General features: G+C 37.3%; 1 protein-coding gene across 1 annotated transcript; it reads left to right on the forward strand.

Annotated features, from left to right (window-relative positions):
- The first annotated feature begins 12885 nt into the window (after positions 1–12885).
- Positions 12886–13584, forward strand: LOC107952183 (uncharacterized). Its single transcript, XM_016887464.1, has 2 exons — positions 12886–12970; positions 13043–13584. The coding sequence occupies exons 1-2, from the start codon at positions 12886–12888 to the stop codon at positions 13582–13584; spliced, it is 627 nt and encodes a 208-aa protein (XP_016742953.1).
- Positions 13585–16844: the final 3260 nt, after the last annotated feature.

Here is a 16844-nt window from a genome sequence, read left to right on the forward strand (position 1 = left end):
ACACCCGGAACTCATAACCACTAAAGCAGATATATATTTGTATCAAACAATTACGGAAACATATTTATAAAACTTGAAGCGTTACAACTCTACCCCCTTAAAGAAAATTTCATCCTTGAAATTTTACCTGATCAGAAAATGTGAGAATGCTGTTGTCACATTGAATCCTTTGGCTCCCAAGTGGCCTCCTCAGCACTATGATTCCGCCACAGTACCTTCACTAATGGGATAGACTTCCTTCACAGAGACTTAACATCGCGATATAGGATCTGAACCGGCTCCTCCTCAAAAGTTAGATTTGGCCTAACCTTAATCTCCTTCACAGGCACAATGTGTGTGGGATCAGAGCGATAGTATCTCAACATCGAGACGTGGAACACATCATGTATGCGATCTAACTCTAGAGGTAGCTCCAACTGATATACGATGGCCCCACTCACTTCAGAATCCGGTACGCCCAATAACCGAGGGCTCAGCTTGCTCTTACGACTGAACCTCAGAAGCTTCTTCTATGGCGAGACATTAAGGAAAACCATGTCCCCCATAGAATACTCTATCTCTCAACGTTTCAGATTCGTATAAGATTTTTTATTATCAAAAGCCGCTTTCATTCGATCTCGAATCAAATGGACCTTGTCCTCAATCTCAGAAACCATCTCTAGACCCAGAATGCGTCGCTCACCCAACTCAGTCCAGCATAAGGGAGTGCGGCACTTACAACCATACAGTGCCTCATAAGGTGTAATCTGTATACTAGACTGATAGCTGTTATTGTAAGCGAACTCTGCTAATGGCAAGTACTCCTCCCAACTGCCTCAGAAGTCAATCACGCAACTCCTCACGATGTCCTCCAGTATCTGAATCACCCTCTCTGACTGATCATCTGTATGAGGATGGAAAGCAGTATTGAAGTCTAACCTTGACCCCAGAGCCTCATGAAGCTTCTTCCAAAACTAAGATATGAAACGAGGGTCCCTATCAGAGATGATCGAGACAGGTACCCCATATAGCCTCACTATTTCAAAGATATAGAGTTTAGCCAATTTCTGAAGAGATTAGTCTGTCCTAATTGGGATGAAGTGAGCAGATTTGGGCAATCGATCCATGATGACCCAGACAGAGTCCTTCTTAGTGGGTGTTAGAGGCAACCCTCTAACGAAGTCCATTGTTACTCGCTCCCATTTCCATAATGGTATCTTCACCGGCTGCAGCAAACTCGAAGGTAACTGATGTTCAGCCTTAACCTGCTGATAAGTCAAGCAGCGAGTTACGAAGTCAATAACCTCACGCTTCAACCCTGGCCACTAGTATAATTCTCATAGATCTTGGTACATCTTGTTCCGGCTGAGATGCATAGCATAAGGGCTACTATGTGCTTCCCTCAGAATCAACTGCCTCAAGTCCCCATCATTCGGTACACAAATTCGATCGCAAAAACACAATACCCCATTCTTATTAATCCCAAAATCTGTAGTAACACCACTTTCAACTTGACAGAAATGCAACTCCAGAGACTTATCCACCTTTTGTTTATCTCTGATTTGATCAATTCATGTCGGTCTAACCTGAAGTTCTACCAACAGACTCCCATCGTCGAAAAGACTCAGTCAAGCGAACATCGCTCTCAGATTGATCATATTCTTATGGCTTAATGCATCAGGCATCATATTGGCCTTACCAAGATGATTCTTGATAGTGCAGTCGTAATCTTTAAGTTGTTCAACCCATCGATGTTGCCTAAGGTTTAACTCCTTCTAAGTGAGGAGGTATTTGAGGCTCTTGTGATTAGTGCAGTAGTACACTTTTCACCGTACAGATAGTGCCTCCAGATTTTTAAAGCGAAGACAACCACCGCCAACTCCAAATCGTGCATCGGATAGTTAGCCTCATGAGTCTTGGGCTGTCAAGACGCATAAGCAACTACCTTTCCGTCTTGCATCAGAACACAACCCAGACCCACATGCGATGCATCACTGTATACCATAAAGTCTTTGTTCGGCTCAGGCTGTATCAGAATATGAACCTGAGTTAAAACTGTCTTGAGCTTATCAAAGCTCTCTTACTGTGCATCAGTCCATACGAAAGGAACTCCCTTACGTAGTAGCTTAGTTATCGGAGCTGTGATCAAAGAGAACCCTTCTACAAAATGTCGATAATATCCTGCAAGCCTCAGAAACCTGCAGATTTCAGACTCATTCTTCGGCTGTTTCCAACCCAACATAGCCTCAATCTTACGAGGATCAACTCGTATCCCCTCAGCAAAAACTACATGTCCTAGAAATGTCACTTCCCGAAGCCAGAACTCATACTTGCTGAACTTCACATATAGCTATTTCTCTCGAAGAATCTGTAAAACCACTCTGAGATACTCATCGTGCTGATCCTCTCTCTTAGAATACACCAATATGTCGTCGATGAACACCACTACAAACTGATCCAAATAGGGCTGAAATACTCCATTCATCAAATCCATGAATGCCGCTAGTGCATTAGTCAACCCAAAAGGCATAACCAGGAACTCATAATGCCCATACCGTGTCCTAAATGTTGTCTTATGCACATCGGCCTTCTTGACTCTCAACTGATGGTATCCTAAACGCAAATCAATCTTGGAGAACACCGAAGCCTCTCTGAACTGATTGAATTGATCATCTATCCTTGAAAGTGGGTATTTACTCTTAATCATTAGCTTGTTTAGCTGTCAGTAGTCAATACACATCCTCATTGTCCCACCTTTCTTCTTCACAAATAGAATAGGTGCTCCCAAGAAAACATACTGGGATGAATAAAGCCACGGTCTAGGAGTTCTTAAATCTGAGCCTTAAGCTCAGTAAGCTCCTTTGGTGCCATTCGGTATGGGGCGATGACACCAGAGCTGTACCAGGAATCAACTCAATCCCAAACTCTACCTTTCGGCTCAGAGGTAACCCTGGTAGCTCCACAGGAAATACATCTGGAAAGTTCTTCACAATTCTGATGCCGTTAACAGAAGAGTCCCCAGAATCAAAAATACTGACGTAACCCAAGAATGCCTCACACCCTTTCCGAACCAACTGTTCTGCTACCAAAGCTGAGATCACATTAGTCAGGTAGTCTTGACATTCCTCAATCACCACTACCTCACTATCCTCTTCGGTCCTTAAGACAACCCTTTTCACCGCACAATCCAAACTCACTCGGTGTTTAACCAGCCAGTCCATTCTCAAAATTAGATCGAACTCCCCAAATGGAAGCCCCATTAAATCAGCCAGAAATACTATCCCTTGGACCTCTAACAAAACATCTCTAAACAATTTACTTACTCCGATAGACTGCTCAACGGACTCACAACAGTTACCTCACTAGAAGTACTCTCAACTAGAATGCTCAAAGTTTCAGACACAGTGCTAGCTACATATGAGTGTATAGAACCTATGTCTATCAATGCAAGATATGGTACATTATATATTAAGAACGTACCCGTAATGACGTCTAGAGCATCTCGATCCTCACGGCGACGAGCAGCATAAACTAAAGCAAGCTGCATCGTCTCAGTCGGTCTAGCACCTCTGCTCAGTGCTCTCTGTCCTCGGCCTAGTCATTACCACCCCTAGCCTGACCCCGGCCCCTAGGTGGCTACTGAACTACCCTCGACGGTTGTGTAGTCCCTGTAACCGAAACTTGCATCTGATCTGTTCTTAACAAAAAATCCTGAACGGTGCTCAACCGACTCGCATCTCAAGCACGCCCCATTTGTCCTCCAACACTCACTCGGATGGTGTCTACCACAGTGCCCACACAGCACCACCCCAGTAGGTGCAACAGGGGCCCCAACTCTGACTGACCCATCCGGTTTGGCCTTTTTCTTAGGCCTCATCGTAGAACTCGAGGGCTCCAATTTCCTCTTATTCTTTTTCTTCTCTCAATTTTGGTGCTCAGCGCGCTTATCCTTCTCGGTGATCTTCGCCTTCTCAACTAGAACAGAGAAATCACGCTCCCTCTGTGGAGCTATCAGAACTTGCAAATTATCTCTAAGACCATCCTCAAACCAGACACATCACTCATTCTCAGTCGCCAGCATGCCTTCCGCATAACGGCTCAACCTCAAGAACTCGGCCTCATCTCAGCCACTGAATGGTCTCCCTGGTAAGATTAAGGAACTCACGCCTCCTGACGTCAATGTAACTGGCCCCCACATACTTACCCTGGAACAAAGTCTTAAAATAATCCCAGGTCAATCGGTCAGGCTGAGTGCCCTCTTTAACCGTGAGCCACCACTGGTATGCCTCATCACGTAACAGAGAAACAGTCTCCTTAAGTTTCTGCTCAGCAGTAAAATCTAGGTCGTCTATATTTCTCTCTATGGCCTCCATCCAATACTCAGACACGTTAAGGGCAACTCCAGCGACACCCCTGACTAGCTCGGCCTTATTTGATCGGAGTCGTTCCGTAACCGACCCACGACCCTCAGATCCAGTGTTGGGCCCAGCGACCCTCTCCAAAATTCGTAGCATGGCTTGGGACAGTGCGTCGTCCCCAGTCGCACGATCGTGAGACCTAGTCCCAAACCCAGTCTCAGTAATAGGGACACCAGCGTCTCGCTAGTGTCCAGATTCAGAATCGTATCAGATGCGAAGGACTCAGCTCGAGCCCTTCTACGGCCCCTATCTCGGCCTCTAGTACCACATCCACGAGTACCACGTGTGCTCATCGTAATTTTGGATTAATCTGGTATTAACTATTTTATGCAAACCAGTTTACAATTTCGATATTTATTAACAAATATTTTATGCAATAACGTTACCAATGTATTCAGAATCTGTTATCGCAAGTTGCATTTACTGCGGTTTTCAGTTTACACTACCTAGAGTGTTTCAATAGAGTCCACTACCTATAGTAGTTTCATAGCATACTAATAGTATTTTTAGACAGTTCCAAACAGAATTTCAGTCTGTTCTAAGCATGCTTTCAGACAATTCTAAATAGAGTTTCAGAAACTTATAAGATCAATGCCGGAGACTCGGTGTACCACTTATTTATCAACAATATTTCAAATCGTTTTACAAATCATTTCTCAAAAACCATTCTTTTTACAACCCAAATCCACAGCCGAGTTTTGCAACTTGACTTTGATACCAATAAATGTAACAATCCAAACTCGGCCTGGACGTTATGGTCAAATCTGACGGTATCACATGAGAGTGTTTTTTAAAATGCATCGATACATTAAAATCATTCCAGTTATCACTAACTTGCTTTAAAACGTATCTCTTTTATGCGGAAGCTTTAGAAAACCTTCTATTTTAGGAAAATCGTTCGCTTTAGTGAAAACCAAATCTTAACCGTACTTATCAGTAATTAAAATCGTCAACAGTTTAAAAGCCAAAGTTTAAAAGCCAAGGAAAATGTCTAAAAGTCCAAAAATTACAGCAAAACCCTAAATAAATAAGTAATCCAAAACCAAAAATAAAAACCAAAGGAAATAGTCCAAAATTTATTACGTGTGGCCACCATTGAGTCCTCCACTACACTGATCCGCTAATGCTGGGGATTACTGATTGCGTTGTTTCGTGATAGGTTTTAAATATTTATAATTACTCGTTCTTAAACTAACTATTATCGCGATGTAGGCAAGTGTACCTATCGAACAGTAGTATAGTTTTAGCAAGACCGGATTGTCGAACCCAAATGAACTTAAAGTACTAGTAATGACTGTCTTTTTATTATCTAGCCTAAGAATAGTAGGGTTTTGTTTTTAACTAACTAATTATCTAAACTAAGAACTCACAGAGAATAGAATTGGGGAATTACTTTTGGGAAAATCGATTGAATGAAGACAATACCTAAGGAAAAATCCACCTAGACTTTTACTTGTTATTCTGGCTCCGAATCGGACGATTTATTCATTCAACTTGTTCCGTAGAGATCCCTAAGTTATGTTATTATCCATATTCAAGACTAATAACGTCTAATCCCTAGATTGAATAACTGAGACTTTTCTTTAATTAACACTCTAGGGTTGCATTAACTCGATTTATGGATCACCTTATTAGGTTTCACCCTAATCCGGCAAAATATTGTCACCCTATGTCTAGGCGCGCAATCAACTCCGCTTAATTATAACAAATGTACTCTTAGACAGGGTCTATTCCTCCTCTGAATAAGAGCATGTCTTGAATCAGTATCCTGGGATATCAAAACAAGAATAAAGAACACATAATTAAGAACAAGTTAAATATTTATCATACGATTAAGAAAATAATAACAAGATTCGTCTTAGGTCTCATTCCCCTTAGGTATTTAGGGGTTTTAGTTCATAACTAAATAAGAAAACATCTCAGAAGAATAAAGAATACAAAGCACAAAGAAAACCCAAAACTCCTGAAGGGAAATTGAGGAAAGATCTTCAGTCTTGATGATGAATCCGGCTTCTGAGATGGATCAATCGGCTTCCTTCGAGTAATTCCTTCCTTCCTCCCTGTGCCTGTGCCTCCCCTTTTCCAATTCCTTTAGGGTGTATTTATAGGCTTTGGGCTGCCTAGAAGCCTTCAAAAGTGGCCTTCTACGAATTGGATTTAACTTGGGCTCGGCAAGGACACCCTCATATGCGATTACTTTAGGCCGTGTTCGAGCCTGTTAGAATGGCACGGGTGTGTGCTATACCCGTGTGAGTCGTGCTTCAATTCTGCCAGATTGACACTGCTGTGTGGTTTGCCCGTGTGAGGAAGTCCAGGCCGTGTTAAGTTCATACTTTGGCCCATTTTCTCTATTTTTGGCCCGTTTCTCATTCCTTTCACTCTCCTATGCTCTCCTAAGTATAAAACATGAAATTAAAGCATTAGGAGCATCAAATTCACCAATTCTAATGGAAAATCATCCATAAAATGCATTAAACATGGGGTAAAAATATGTATAAATTACGGTTTATCAATTACCTACACAGATTAAATAAAAAAATGGTGAGTTTTTGCAACTCAATTGTAATCCCCACAGAGAAAACGTGTATATAGACATACATCAGATCATAGTCAGAATCAATCTGGGCCAGAGCCCCTTACAGAAATCAGTGTAGGCCTTGGCCCACTCAGATGCAGAATCATACATATATATTAGGGCATTGGCCTATCTCAAATACAGTTTGCAGAATAGAACAAATTAAACAGAGTCTTACCCACCAGCCTCTACACACCAACTCCGTCCAACCCTACACACCATGTGGGGATAAAATCGACCCACCTATCCCTACATATCATGCTATACCGAATGCGGTACATAATCAGATAATTGCAGCTATGCTGCCAGATATCAGGCTTAGGAGCCTTTAAGAATACTGCCTCCATATACATTAACCCAACCCCGATGCAATGCATTATACAATACATGATATGCAAATATGCAATAAACGGATCATACATAAAAATCGGTGTGCATGCTAAGGCACGTATATAACATAATCAAATCACAAAATCAAGGGTCAAGTAACTCTCACCAACCCTACAATAGGTCCCAGTCGACTTGGGTGACCCGAGCAACCATTTAGAGTATTTCAGAAAATTGGGCTCACACGCCTATGTGGCCTGGTGTGTGGCCCACATAGCCCAAATTGGTCTTGGCCCTATGGATTACACAATGTGGTCCAAAATTCCACACGCCCGTGTGGCCCACACAAGCCAATTGGCAAAGCCCGTGTCTCGCATACGGCCCCGTTAGCCATCACACGACCATGTCTGTTGCACCTGTGTCCTGCGCGCATGGCCTAGTTCGTCAATCACACAGTCGTGTATCGCATACGACCTTCACACTGGCAATCTACACGCCCGTGTAGCGTCTACAGTTTTCTTTTTGGCTTTCGTCGAATCTCGTTTTCTGTGCAATTAGAGTACACAGCCGGTATTGAATCGAAGCTAGAACCACCCCTAACACTCCAGAACCTAAAATCGAAAATCCCAAGTCCAAATTAGGTACTTAAAATGAGTTATTTCAATCGAAAACCTTAATTCATAACTTGAAATATTACGTCTATCGACGTCTCAAAATCTTACCGAGTTGAACACGGCAACTAACAGTCACCACCAACGGAGAACTTGATTAAAGCCTTTGTGCAGCCCCTAATCAAGAGTTAAACAAGCCTTGATTAACAACCTACTAATCTAACGATAGAACCATAGGGGAAGAGTCACTTACTGAACAAGGGAACACCACCGTAGCAAAACACAGATAGCTTGACGAAAACCACAAAGAGAAGAGAGGATAAAACAAAGATAAACAGAGAATTGCAATAAGAATGGGGAGAATTTCGGAAGAGAATAGAGAGGGAAAAAGAATGTTTGAAAAAAACAAGTGAAAATATGATGAACAATACTTTTCTGCAGAGAGAATTTTGCCACTTCCCAACAACCAAATATCATGATAACTCCCAAATTCCTTTTTTTTCTCCCCACATTCCCACTCCAAACCACTACTCAAAATTTCTGTTTGACCAAAATTCTTGCTCAGTCCAACGAACAAAAATAAACTCCCTTGCTTGCGCAGGGATTCAAACACAACACCTCTAGCAACCAACACTCCACTTAACCACCAGACCAGTAGACCCATTCTGTTAGGCTTTTACAAATTATTACTTATAAGCCTATTATCCAAAGATAAGACTTTATTCAAATAAAAACCAAAATTTTACCCAATCTAAGGCTTAAACTTAGGACCTCACACATACACCCGGAATACATAACCACTAAAGCAGACAGATATTTGTGTCAAACAATTACAGAAACATATTTATAAAATTTGGGGTCTTATAGTAGCAGTAATTGAGTGCTCGTGAAGGCCTTGGATTAGCAAAACGAGCAGAGAAGAGAGGAGCACACTAGGCTGGCTTCGGAAAACCACCAAGATTTGTTCTTCTAGTTCCCTTCTCTTAATCTTTGTTTTAGTTTTTGCTTTTTATCATGAATATGAATATTAGTTTTGTTGTTCTTCAATTAATTAAAATGACTTAAATTGCATTCGTGTTAGATTAATTGCATTTTGTCTGTTTAGATTATTAAAAATGTGTTTGTGTTATTGTTAGGCATTGGTAAATTGTTCAATTAAATAAAATCATGCCTACGTTATACTTGCATTTTAATTGTAAGGTAACAATTGGATTAATTATTAATCAGATTGAAGTTTTAATTAATTGACATAATATTTAATTGGTGTTTGTTTAATCTTCTAAGGTAGTTGAGGGTTAAATTAGAGATGGTATTAAACGGTACATTAGCCTTGCACAACTTGTAAGATTATTGTGATTAAATTGTTTCAATATAGCGATATATTATTACCTCGCTTAATCTTATACTTTTTTATTAAAATTTGATTAATTGTTTGTATTGACATAGAAATATGTTTAAGAGATTAATGGGTTTTAATAGGTAAGTATGTGCATTAGTTAGCAATATGCCGAGTTGCCATGAAATTATTTGTAACAACATGAACATAGTTTTAATAATTCTAAGTTAAATAATAAAATTGATCTAACACATTTATGTCATATAGATTAGATCTAACACATTTATGTCATATAGATTAAACTTACTTTTTAGAAACCGTGCATTGGAATGTTTTTACTTTTCATTTTTCTTAGTTAAATTACTTAGCTAAATTCTTAGTTTTTATAACACCTCTTCAAATCAACATATTTTTCTTCACCAAATTGTTTTAATTTGCATCTCATAAGTAATCACTTGCACAGTCCCTGTGGGTACGATAACAGGACATTACTTGTCACTTTATTACTTGATACAATTGTGTACACTTGCATATTTTCGTCATTCCAAGTTTTTGGCACCGTTGCTAGGGATTGTTACTTTAGCCAATTATTTGTGAAATTAATTATCTTACAATTTGGTTCAATTTTTTTTTACTTTAACAGTTTCGTTATTATTAAGTGATAATGGATCCTCTACAACAAGTTTGTTGTTGAGGTTAAGGAAGGGTCACTTTGTGAAGTGGAAAGACATTGGAGCCCAAGGTGGTTGAGGTTAAGGAAGGGTATGCTGATAAAGGGGAAATTCAATCACTTGTTGAAACTCCTATTTCACAGAAGTGAAATTCGACGATCCTTGATGAGTTAAACTCTAAACCAGTTAGTTCTAATAATCTAATACATTTGTCAGATGCAGAAAAATTTCCATAGAAGAGTTGTCCAGTTAAAGTTAAGATTCCACCACTACCATATCCTTAACGATTCCAGAAGCAGCAACATGATACTCAATTTAAGGAAATTTTGGATAAAAGGTGACTTTTAATGACTCCAATCCTACAAAATCCCTAGATGTAGTTAATGATTGCTCTGCTATTTCCCTGATAAAATCGTTGGCTTTTATAGAATTGGCACCCAATTCTCTAGACGATTCATTAGAATGTATTCTACTAATGGATTCGTCAAGTAATGATAAAGACGAGGAATGTTCGGCCTTTTTAGAAGATAAAATGAAATGATACAGTTAGGAAGTTCCACATGCATCATTAGAGTTATTATCTTGGGAGTACACAAAATCAAAAGCGTTGATTGAAGAGCCAATTGAATTGGAACTGAAGATTTTGCCTCCTCATTTGAAATATGATTATTTGGTTCTATCTTCAACTTTACATATGATTATTTTAGTTGAGTTCACCAAGAATCAAGAAGAAGATTGATGGAGTGAGACTAGAAATGCATGGCCATGCTTGAATACATTGATATGATATATCACACTTATTTATTGTAATCTGCTTAGAAAATTAAGAAATATGAGATTGGACTATACAAGTGTGACTATTCCATGACTTGTGTCCAATCTAGATATTAAGGATAAAATGATATAATACATGAAAAAAATATCACAAAAAGGTAATGCCAAATCACGACTTCTTCTAACTGGGGTGGCAATAATGCATTTCCAGATGTCACTCATTACTTGTAATGTTAGAAACGTTCTAGTATTACTACCAAAGTTACAAGAGCCTATAGGGTCACACCCTATAATTGAAATGAACAGAATCCAAATACATTTGGTATTGTATTTAGTTGACACATTAATTAAATTAATTGTTAAATTAAATTAATTTAATTGTTTAATATTAAACACATTATATGTACAAACTTGTTGTACACAAATAAAGAGCATATATATAATTAATATATGAATTTGATTCATACAAAATATTAATTGTATTTATTTTACCGAATTTATCAATATAAACAATTATATTAATTAATTTCAGTCAAAATATAAAAGACATGGAAATTAATATTCTTTTGGAAAGAATATAATTAATATATGAATTTGATTCATACAAAATATTAATTGTATATATTTTACCGAATTTATTAATATAAATAATTATATTAATTAATTTCGGTCAAAAATATAAAAGACATGGAAATTAATATTCTTTTGGAAAAAATATAATTCATTTTCTAACTTTCCATTTGCATTCTCTATTAATAAGGGAATAATCTTGATTTTCATTTTTAATATTTGATATCAAAGAGGATAAAAGGATGATAATCCCTTAGTGTGTTAAGGTTTCCAACTTAATAATTTAAAATGTCTAGCAATCGTTTTTAATTCTCTCTGAAAAGTTCAAGAAAAAGTGGTTTTTTTTACGGGGTGGACTATGTAGAGGCCAAGACGTTTTCGTTGTGGCTTGGAATCGACATCGAATCAACAGCATCCTTTCAACGTTTTTAGTAAAGAAAATATATTTTCAATCTTATTTCAACCTGATTAGTTCCTTGTACATGGATCCTTGGCTGTGGATCGCTGGAATAATTTTTCCACTACACCACAGGGCGTACCGGTGGCCCTAATAATGGTATCAAAGCCACTTATACTATAAAATTTTGAGATTAAATTTATTGGTTGATGCGATTGTATGATATACATGTTGTATACTATGTTTGATATGCATGGTGTTTGGAAATGCATGGTTATAGCCCGATAACCCATTTAATTTATTATTTACAAAGGTTGTAATTTTGTAAATAAAACATGTGTGTCGTGCATTTCTATATTTCTCTTGTACTTCTCTTCTCATCTTACTCCCTCGTATGTAAAACGTGTTTCTATAACTGTAAATTATACGAATTGAATCGAACTAGAGGAAAAAAAGGTTGGGCTACCTAAAGTGAAAAAGAAGCTTAAGAAATGGCATAAACCCTTAGGATTCCTTACGGTTTTCCCATTGGCTTGGGAGGAACCACCTTAGTTTTATAGGCTATACCCATTACATTTATTTATTGCTTTATATTTTTCTTGTATATGTAAATTTGATGATATATTAGCATGCATGTTATAGGACATTGATAAGATCAATTAAAGGACTAAATAGACAAATGTTGACAATTAATAGTGAGATTAATTTAATTTTAAAAACCCGTAATAAAATATTAAGTTAAGATTGCCTTCTAATATTTACTCTCATTAAAGCCTCGATCGATACAATGTGGGTTCTTCTAAATCGAAGTACATGTATCTATCTTGCTCAAACACGAAGAATAAACAAGTGATATTCACCGGTTATTATATTGGTTAATAGCTTAACTAGGTTACTATAACAGGATTAGATACCTAGAGACAAGAGACTTGGATAAATCATAAGATGATTGGAACAAAATAAAAGAGTTACAACTGATGTAATTGGCAAGTATTGCTTACCTAAATAACCATAATATCAAGAGAAAACCAAAGTTGACTTAAGAAGAGGTGAAATATAGATCTTTACTGACTAGAAAACTTTAGAGAAAGTCTTTTTGAAATTAAAATATGAGGGTTATTAATTTTGAATAAAATAGTGGGAGCAGCATTTAATGAAGTTCTTTTAATGATTATAATAAACTTGGTAAATATACTCATTAGCATATTTTATTATTGTACGTTAATTATGGAAAACAACACAATTTCTTTATCATTGCAATCGGTATTTAACAAGGACAAGTTGAATGGCAAGAACTTCCTTGACTGGTTCTGTAACTTGAGGATTGCCCTCAAAGAAAAATAGAATTTCTATGTCATTGAAGAACCCGTTCCTTTTGAACCAGCAGCTAATGCCTCTAAAGCTGATAAGGATGCTTATAAGAAGAATCTTAATGACATGTTAGACATAGGATGTCTAATGCTTTCCACCATGACTCTTGATCTTCAAAAGCAACATGAGGATATGGTTGCCTATGATATGATCCAACACCTCAAGGAATTATATGAAAGGCAAGAACGTCAAGAAAGGTACGAAACCTCTAGACCTCTGTTTCAATGCAAAATGGTGGAGGGAACTTCTGTAGGAACTCACGTTCTCAAGATAATAGGCTCTATTGAAAGCCTTGAGAAACTAGGATACCCTTTAGGTATGAAGTTAGCCACCGATGTCATCTTGCAATTGTTTTCAGATAGTTTTAGCCAATTTGTCCTTAATTTCAACATCAATGAGATTAATAAGATTTTTCCACAGTTCCTCAACATGTTACGAACTACTGAAAGTAACATAAAAAAGGCTAGGCCTAAGCCCATTTTGATGGTTTGCAAGGACAAGGGTAAAGGAAAGGCTAAAGCTGAGACAAAGCCTAAGGACAATGGCAAGGCCTAACCCAACAAAGGAAAAGCTACATTGAAACCTAAAGGATGACTTGCTAAGGAAGGAAAATGTTTCCATTTTGGTAAAACTAGACACTAGAAGAGGAACTGCCCCGCCTATCTTAAAGAGGTCAAGAAGGCAAAGGAAAATTGAGTGTTTACTTCAGGTATTTATGTTATTGATATTAATTTATCACCATCTACTTCTTGGGTATTAGATACCGGATGTGGCTCTGATATTGTATCTCTATACAAGCACTACAAAGGAGTAGGAATCTGGCTAAAGGAGATGTGGACCTATGAGTTGGGAATGCAAGAAGAGTTGATGCATTAGTTGTAGGAAAACATATTTTATCACTGTCTAGTGGACTTGATTTAATTTTCGACAATTGTTATTTTGTGTCCTGTTTGACTAGAAACATTATTTCAATTTCTTGTTTAGACAAAATTTGTTTTGAGATAATTATTAAGAATAATTGTTCATTTTATCTCAATAATGATTTCTATGGTTTGACACAATTAGTAAATGGCCTCTACATTTTAAATGAAGATGGACCCACTTATAACATAAATACTAAAAGATCAAAAATAAATGACTCTAATCAAACTTATCTTTGGCATTATCTTTTTAGCCATATAAGTGAAAGGCGCATGTAAAAGCTCCATAAAGATAGGATTTTGGATTCTTTTGTTTTTGAACAATTGGATATATGAGAGTCTTGTTGGCTAAAATGACTAAAACTCCTTTTAATAGTAAAGGTGGGTAAGCTCGTGATTTATTGAGTTTAATACATAGTGATGTATGTGGACCAATGAACATACAAGCCAGAGGAGGTTTTCAATACTTCATTACTTTCACTAATGACTTCAGTAGATATGGGTATATTTATCTTATGCACCATAAATCTAAAGCCCTTGAAAAGTTCAAGGAATTTAAAAATGAAGTACAAAAACAACTAGGTAAAAGTATTAAGGCACTTCAATTAGATCGAAGAGGGAATACTTAAGCTTAGAGTTTGATGAATTTTTGAAGGAATGTGGGATTGTCTCACAACTTACACCTTTTGGTACTCCACAACGGAATGGAGTTTTTGAAAAGAGAAATCGAACACTGTTAGACATGATTCAATCAATGATGATTCATGTTGATCTTCCTACTTCCTTTTGAGGACATGTACTTGAAATAGCTACTTTCACACTAAACTATGTTCCATCTAAATCGGTTCAACAAACACCATATGAGATGTGGACTGAGAAGTATCCTAGTGTGTATTTCATGAATATTTGGGGTTGTGAAGCTTTTTTTAAACGTCTGACGTCTATTAAGCTCAAACTGAAATCTCAAAAGTTCATCTTTGTAGGATATCCTAAGGAAACTAACGGATATTATTTCTTCAATTCTACTGAGAACAGGGTGTTTTTTGCTCGGACAAGATTCTTCCTTGAAAGAGGGTTTGTCTATAGAAAAGTAAATGGTAAAAGAATAGAACTCAAAGAAATTCTAGAACAACAACAGGTTCTACAAGTTGTTGCGAAACAATCAACTATTTTGGAAACACAACAACTGCAAAAATCTTTAAGAGAATGCCATATACCTAAGAGATATGGATTTCTCATTACAACACTTGGTGATATTCTAATTACGGATTAAGATAAGCCTAGGACTTATCAAAAAGCGATGGTGAGCCCAAATTCTGAGAAATGGCTTGAGGCCATGAGGTCTGAGAAGGATTCCATGTCAGAAAACCAAGTATGGATCTTGGTTGACCCACTTGAAGGGGTTAAACCCATTGGGTGCAAGTGGGTTTTCAAAAAGAAAACTAATATGAATGGTAATGTACAAACATAAAAAGGGTGATTAGTCGCTAAAGGTTTTTGCCAAGTTCATGGTATTAGATATGATGAAACTTTTTCTCCTGCTGTTATGTTTAATTCCATCCAAATCTTACTTGTAATAGCTATATTTCATGATTATAAAATCTGGTAGATGGATGTCAAAACAACTTTCCTTAATGGGAAACTGAAAGAGGATGTGTACATGACACAACCTGAAGGTTTTGTGGATCCAAAAGATGCTGGTAAGATATGCAAGCTAAAAAGATTCATTTATGGATTAAAACAAGCTTCTTGAAGTTGGAATCTTCATTTTAATGATGTGATCAAAGAGTTTGGTTTTGTCAAAAATGAAGATGAGTCTTGTGTTTACAAGAATATTAGTGGGAGCACTATTGTATCCTTGGTACTGTATGTAGATAACATACTTATTGTAGGAAATGACATACTTACCATATAGTTTGTTAAGACTTAATTAGGAAGTTGGTTTTCTGTGAAGGACATGGGCGATGCTACATACATATTATGAGTCAAAATCTATAGAGATAGATCAAGACGACTCCTAGGACTAAGCCAAAGTACATACATAAATAAAGTACTTAAAAGGTTCAGTATGGAAAAATCCAAGAAATGATTTCTACCTATAAGACATGATATTTTACTCTCGAAGGAAATGTGTCCTTCAACTTCACAAGAGAGAGAACGTTTGAGTAAGATTCCATATGCTTCGGCTATTGGACCTATCATGTATTCCATGTTATGCCCTCGTCCAGATGTATCGTATGTTTTAAGCATGACGAGTCGGTACCAAGTAAATCTCGATGAAAGTTATTGGGTCGCAATTAAAAATATCCTTAAGTACTTGAAAAGGACTAAGGACACATTCCTTATATATAGAGGTGAGGAACAATTAAGTGTAAAAGGTTACACTAATGCTAGTTTCCAAATCGACAAGGGTACTACACGATTGCAATCGAGCTTTGTGTTTTGCCTTAATGGTGGTGCTGTGAGCTAGAAAAATTCAAAGTAAGATATAGTAGTTGATTCTACAACTGAGACCGCGTATATTGCAGCTAGTGAGGCTAAAAAGGAGGTTGTTTGGGGTTGTGCCTAGCATATCAGATGCTATAGAATTTGTTGTGAAACAACGAAGCTATTACACAAGCAAAGGAACCTAAATCTTACCAGTGATCCAAACATATACTTAGGCACTTTCATCTCATTCAAGAAATCATTGATCAAAGCGATGTGGAAATATGTAGAGTACCAACATATGAAAACACCGTTAATCCACTGAAAATGCCTTTGACACACAGAAGAATAATTGTCACACTAAGTCATTCTTTATTAGATATATGGTTGATTGGTCGTAATGCTAGTGGGAGATTGTTAAAGTATGCCCAAAGATAGATCATGAGATGATTGTAATCACATACTCAT

The sequence above is a fragment of the Gossypium hirsutum genome, chromosome A02, assembly GCF_007990345.1.
Source record: "Gossypium hirsutum isolate 1008001.06 chromosome A02, Gossypium_hirsutum_v2.1, whole genome shotgun sequence".
NCBI classification, from domain to species: domain Eukaryota; kingdom Viridiplantae; phylum Streptophyta; class Magnoliopsida; order Malvales; family Malvaceae; genus Gossypium; species Gossypium hirsutum.

Excerpts from the sequence above, each read along its gene's own strand:
- LOC107952183 (XM_016887464.1), top strand. The coding sequence starts at position 12,886 with ATGGAAAACAACACAATTTCTTTATCATTGCAATCGGTATTTAACAAG. Across the intron at positions 12,971-13,042 it reads GAACTTCCTTGACTGGTTCT|CAGCTAATGCCTCTAAAGCT; the intron begins GTAACTTGAGGA and ends CTTTTGAACCAG.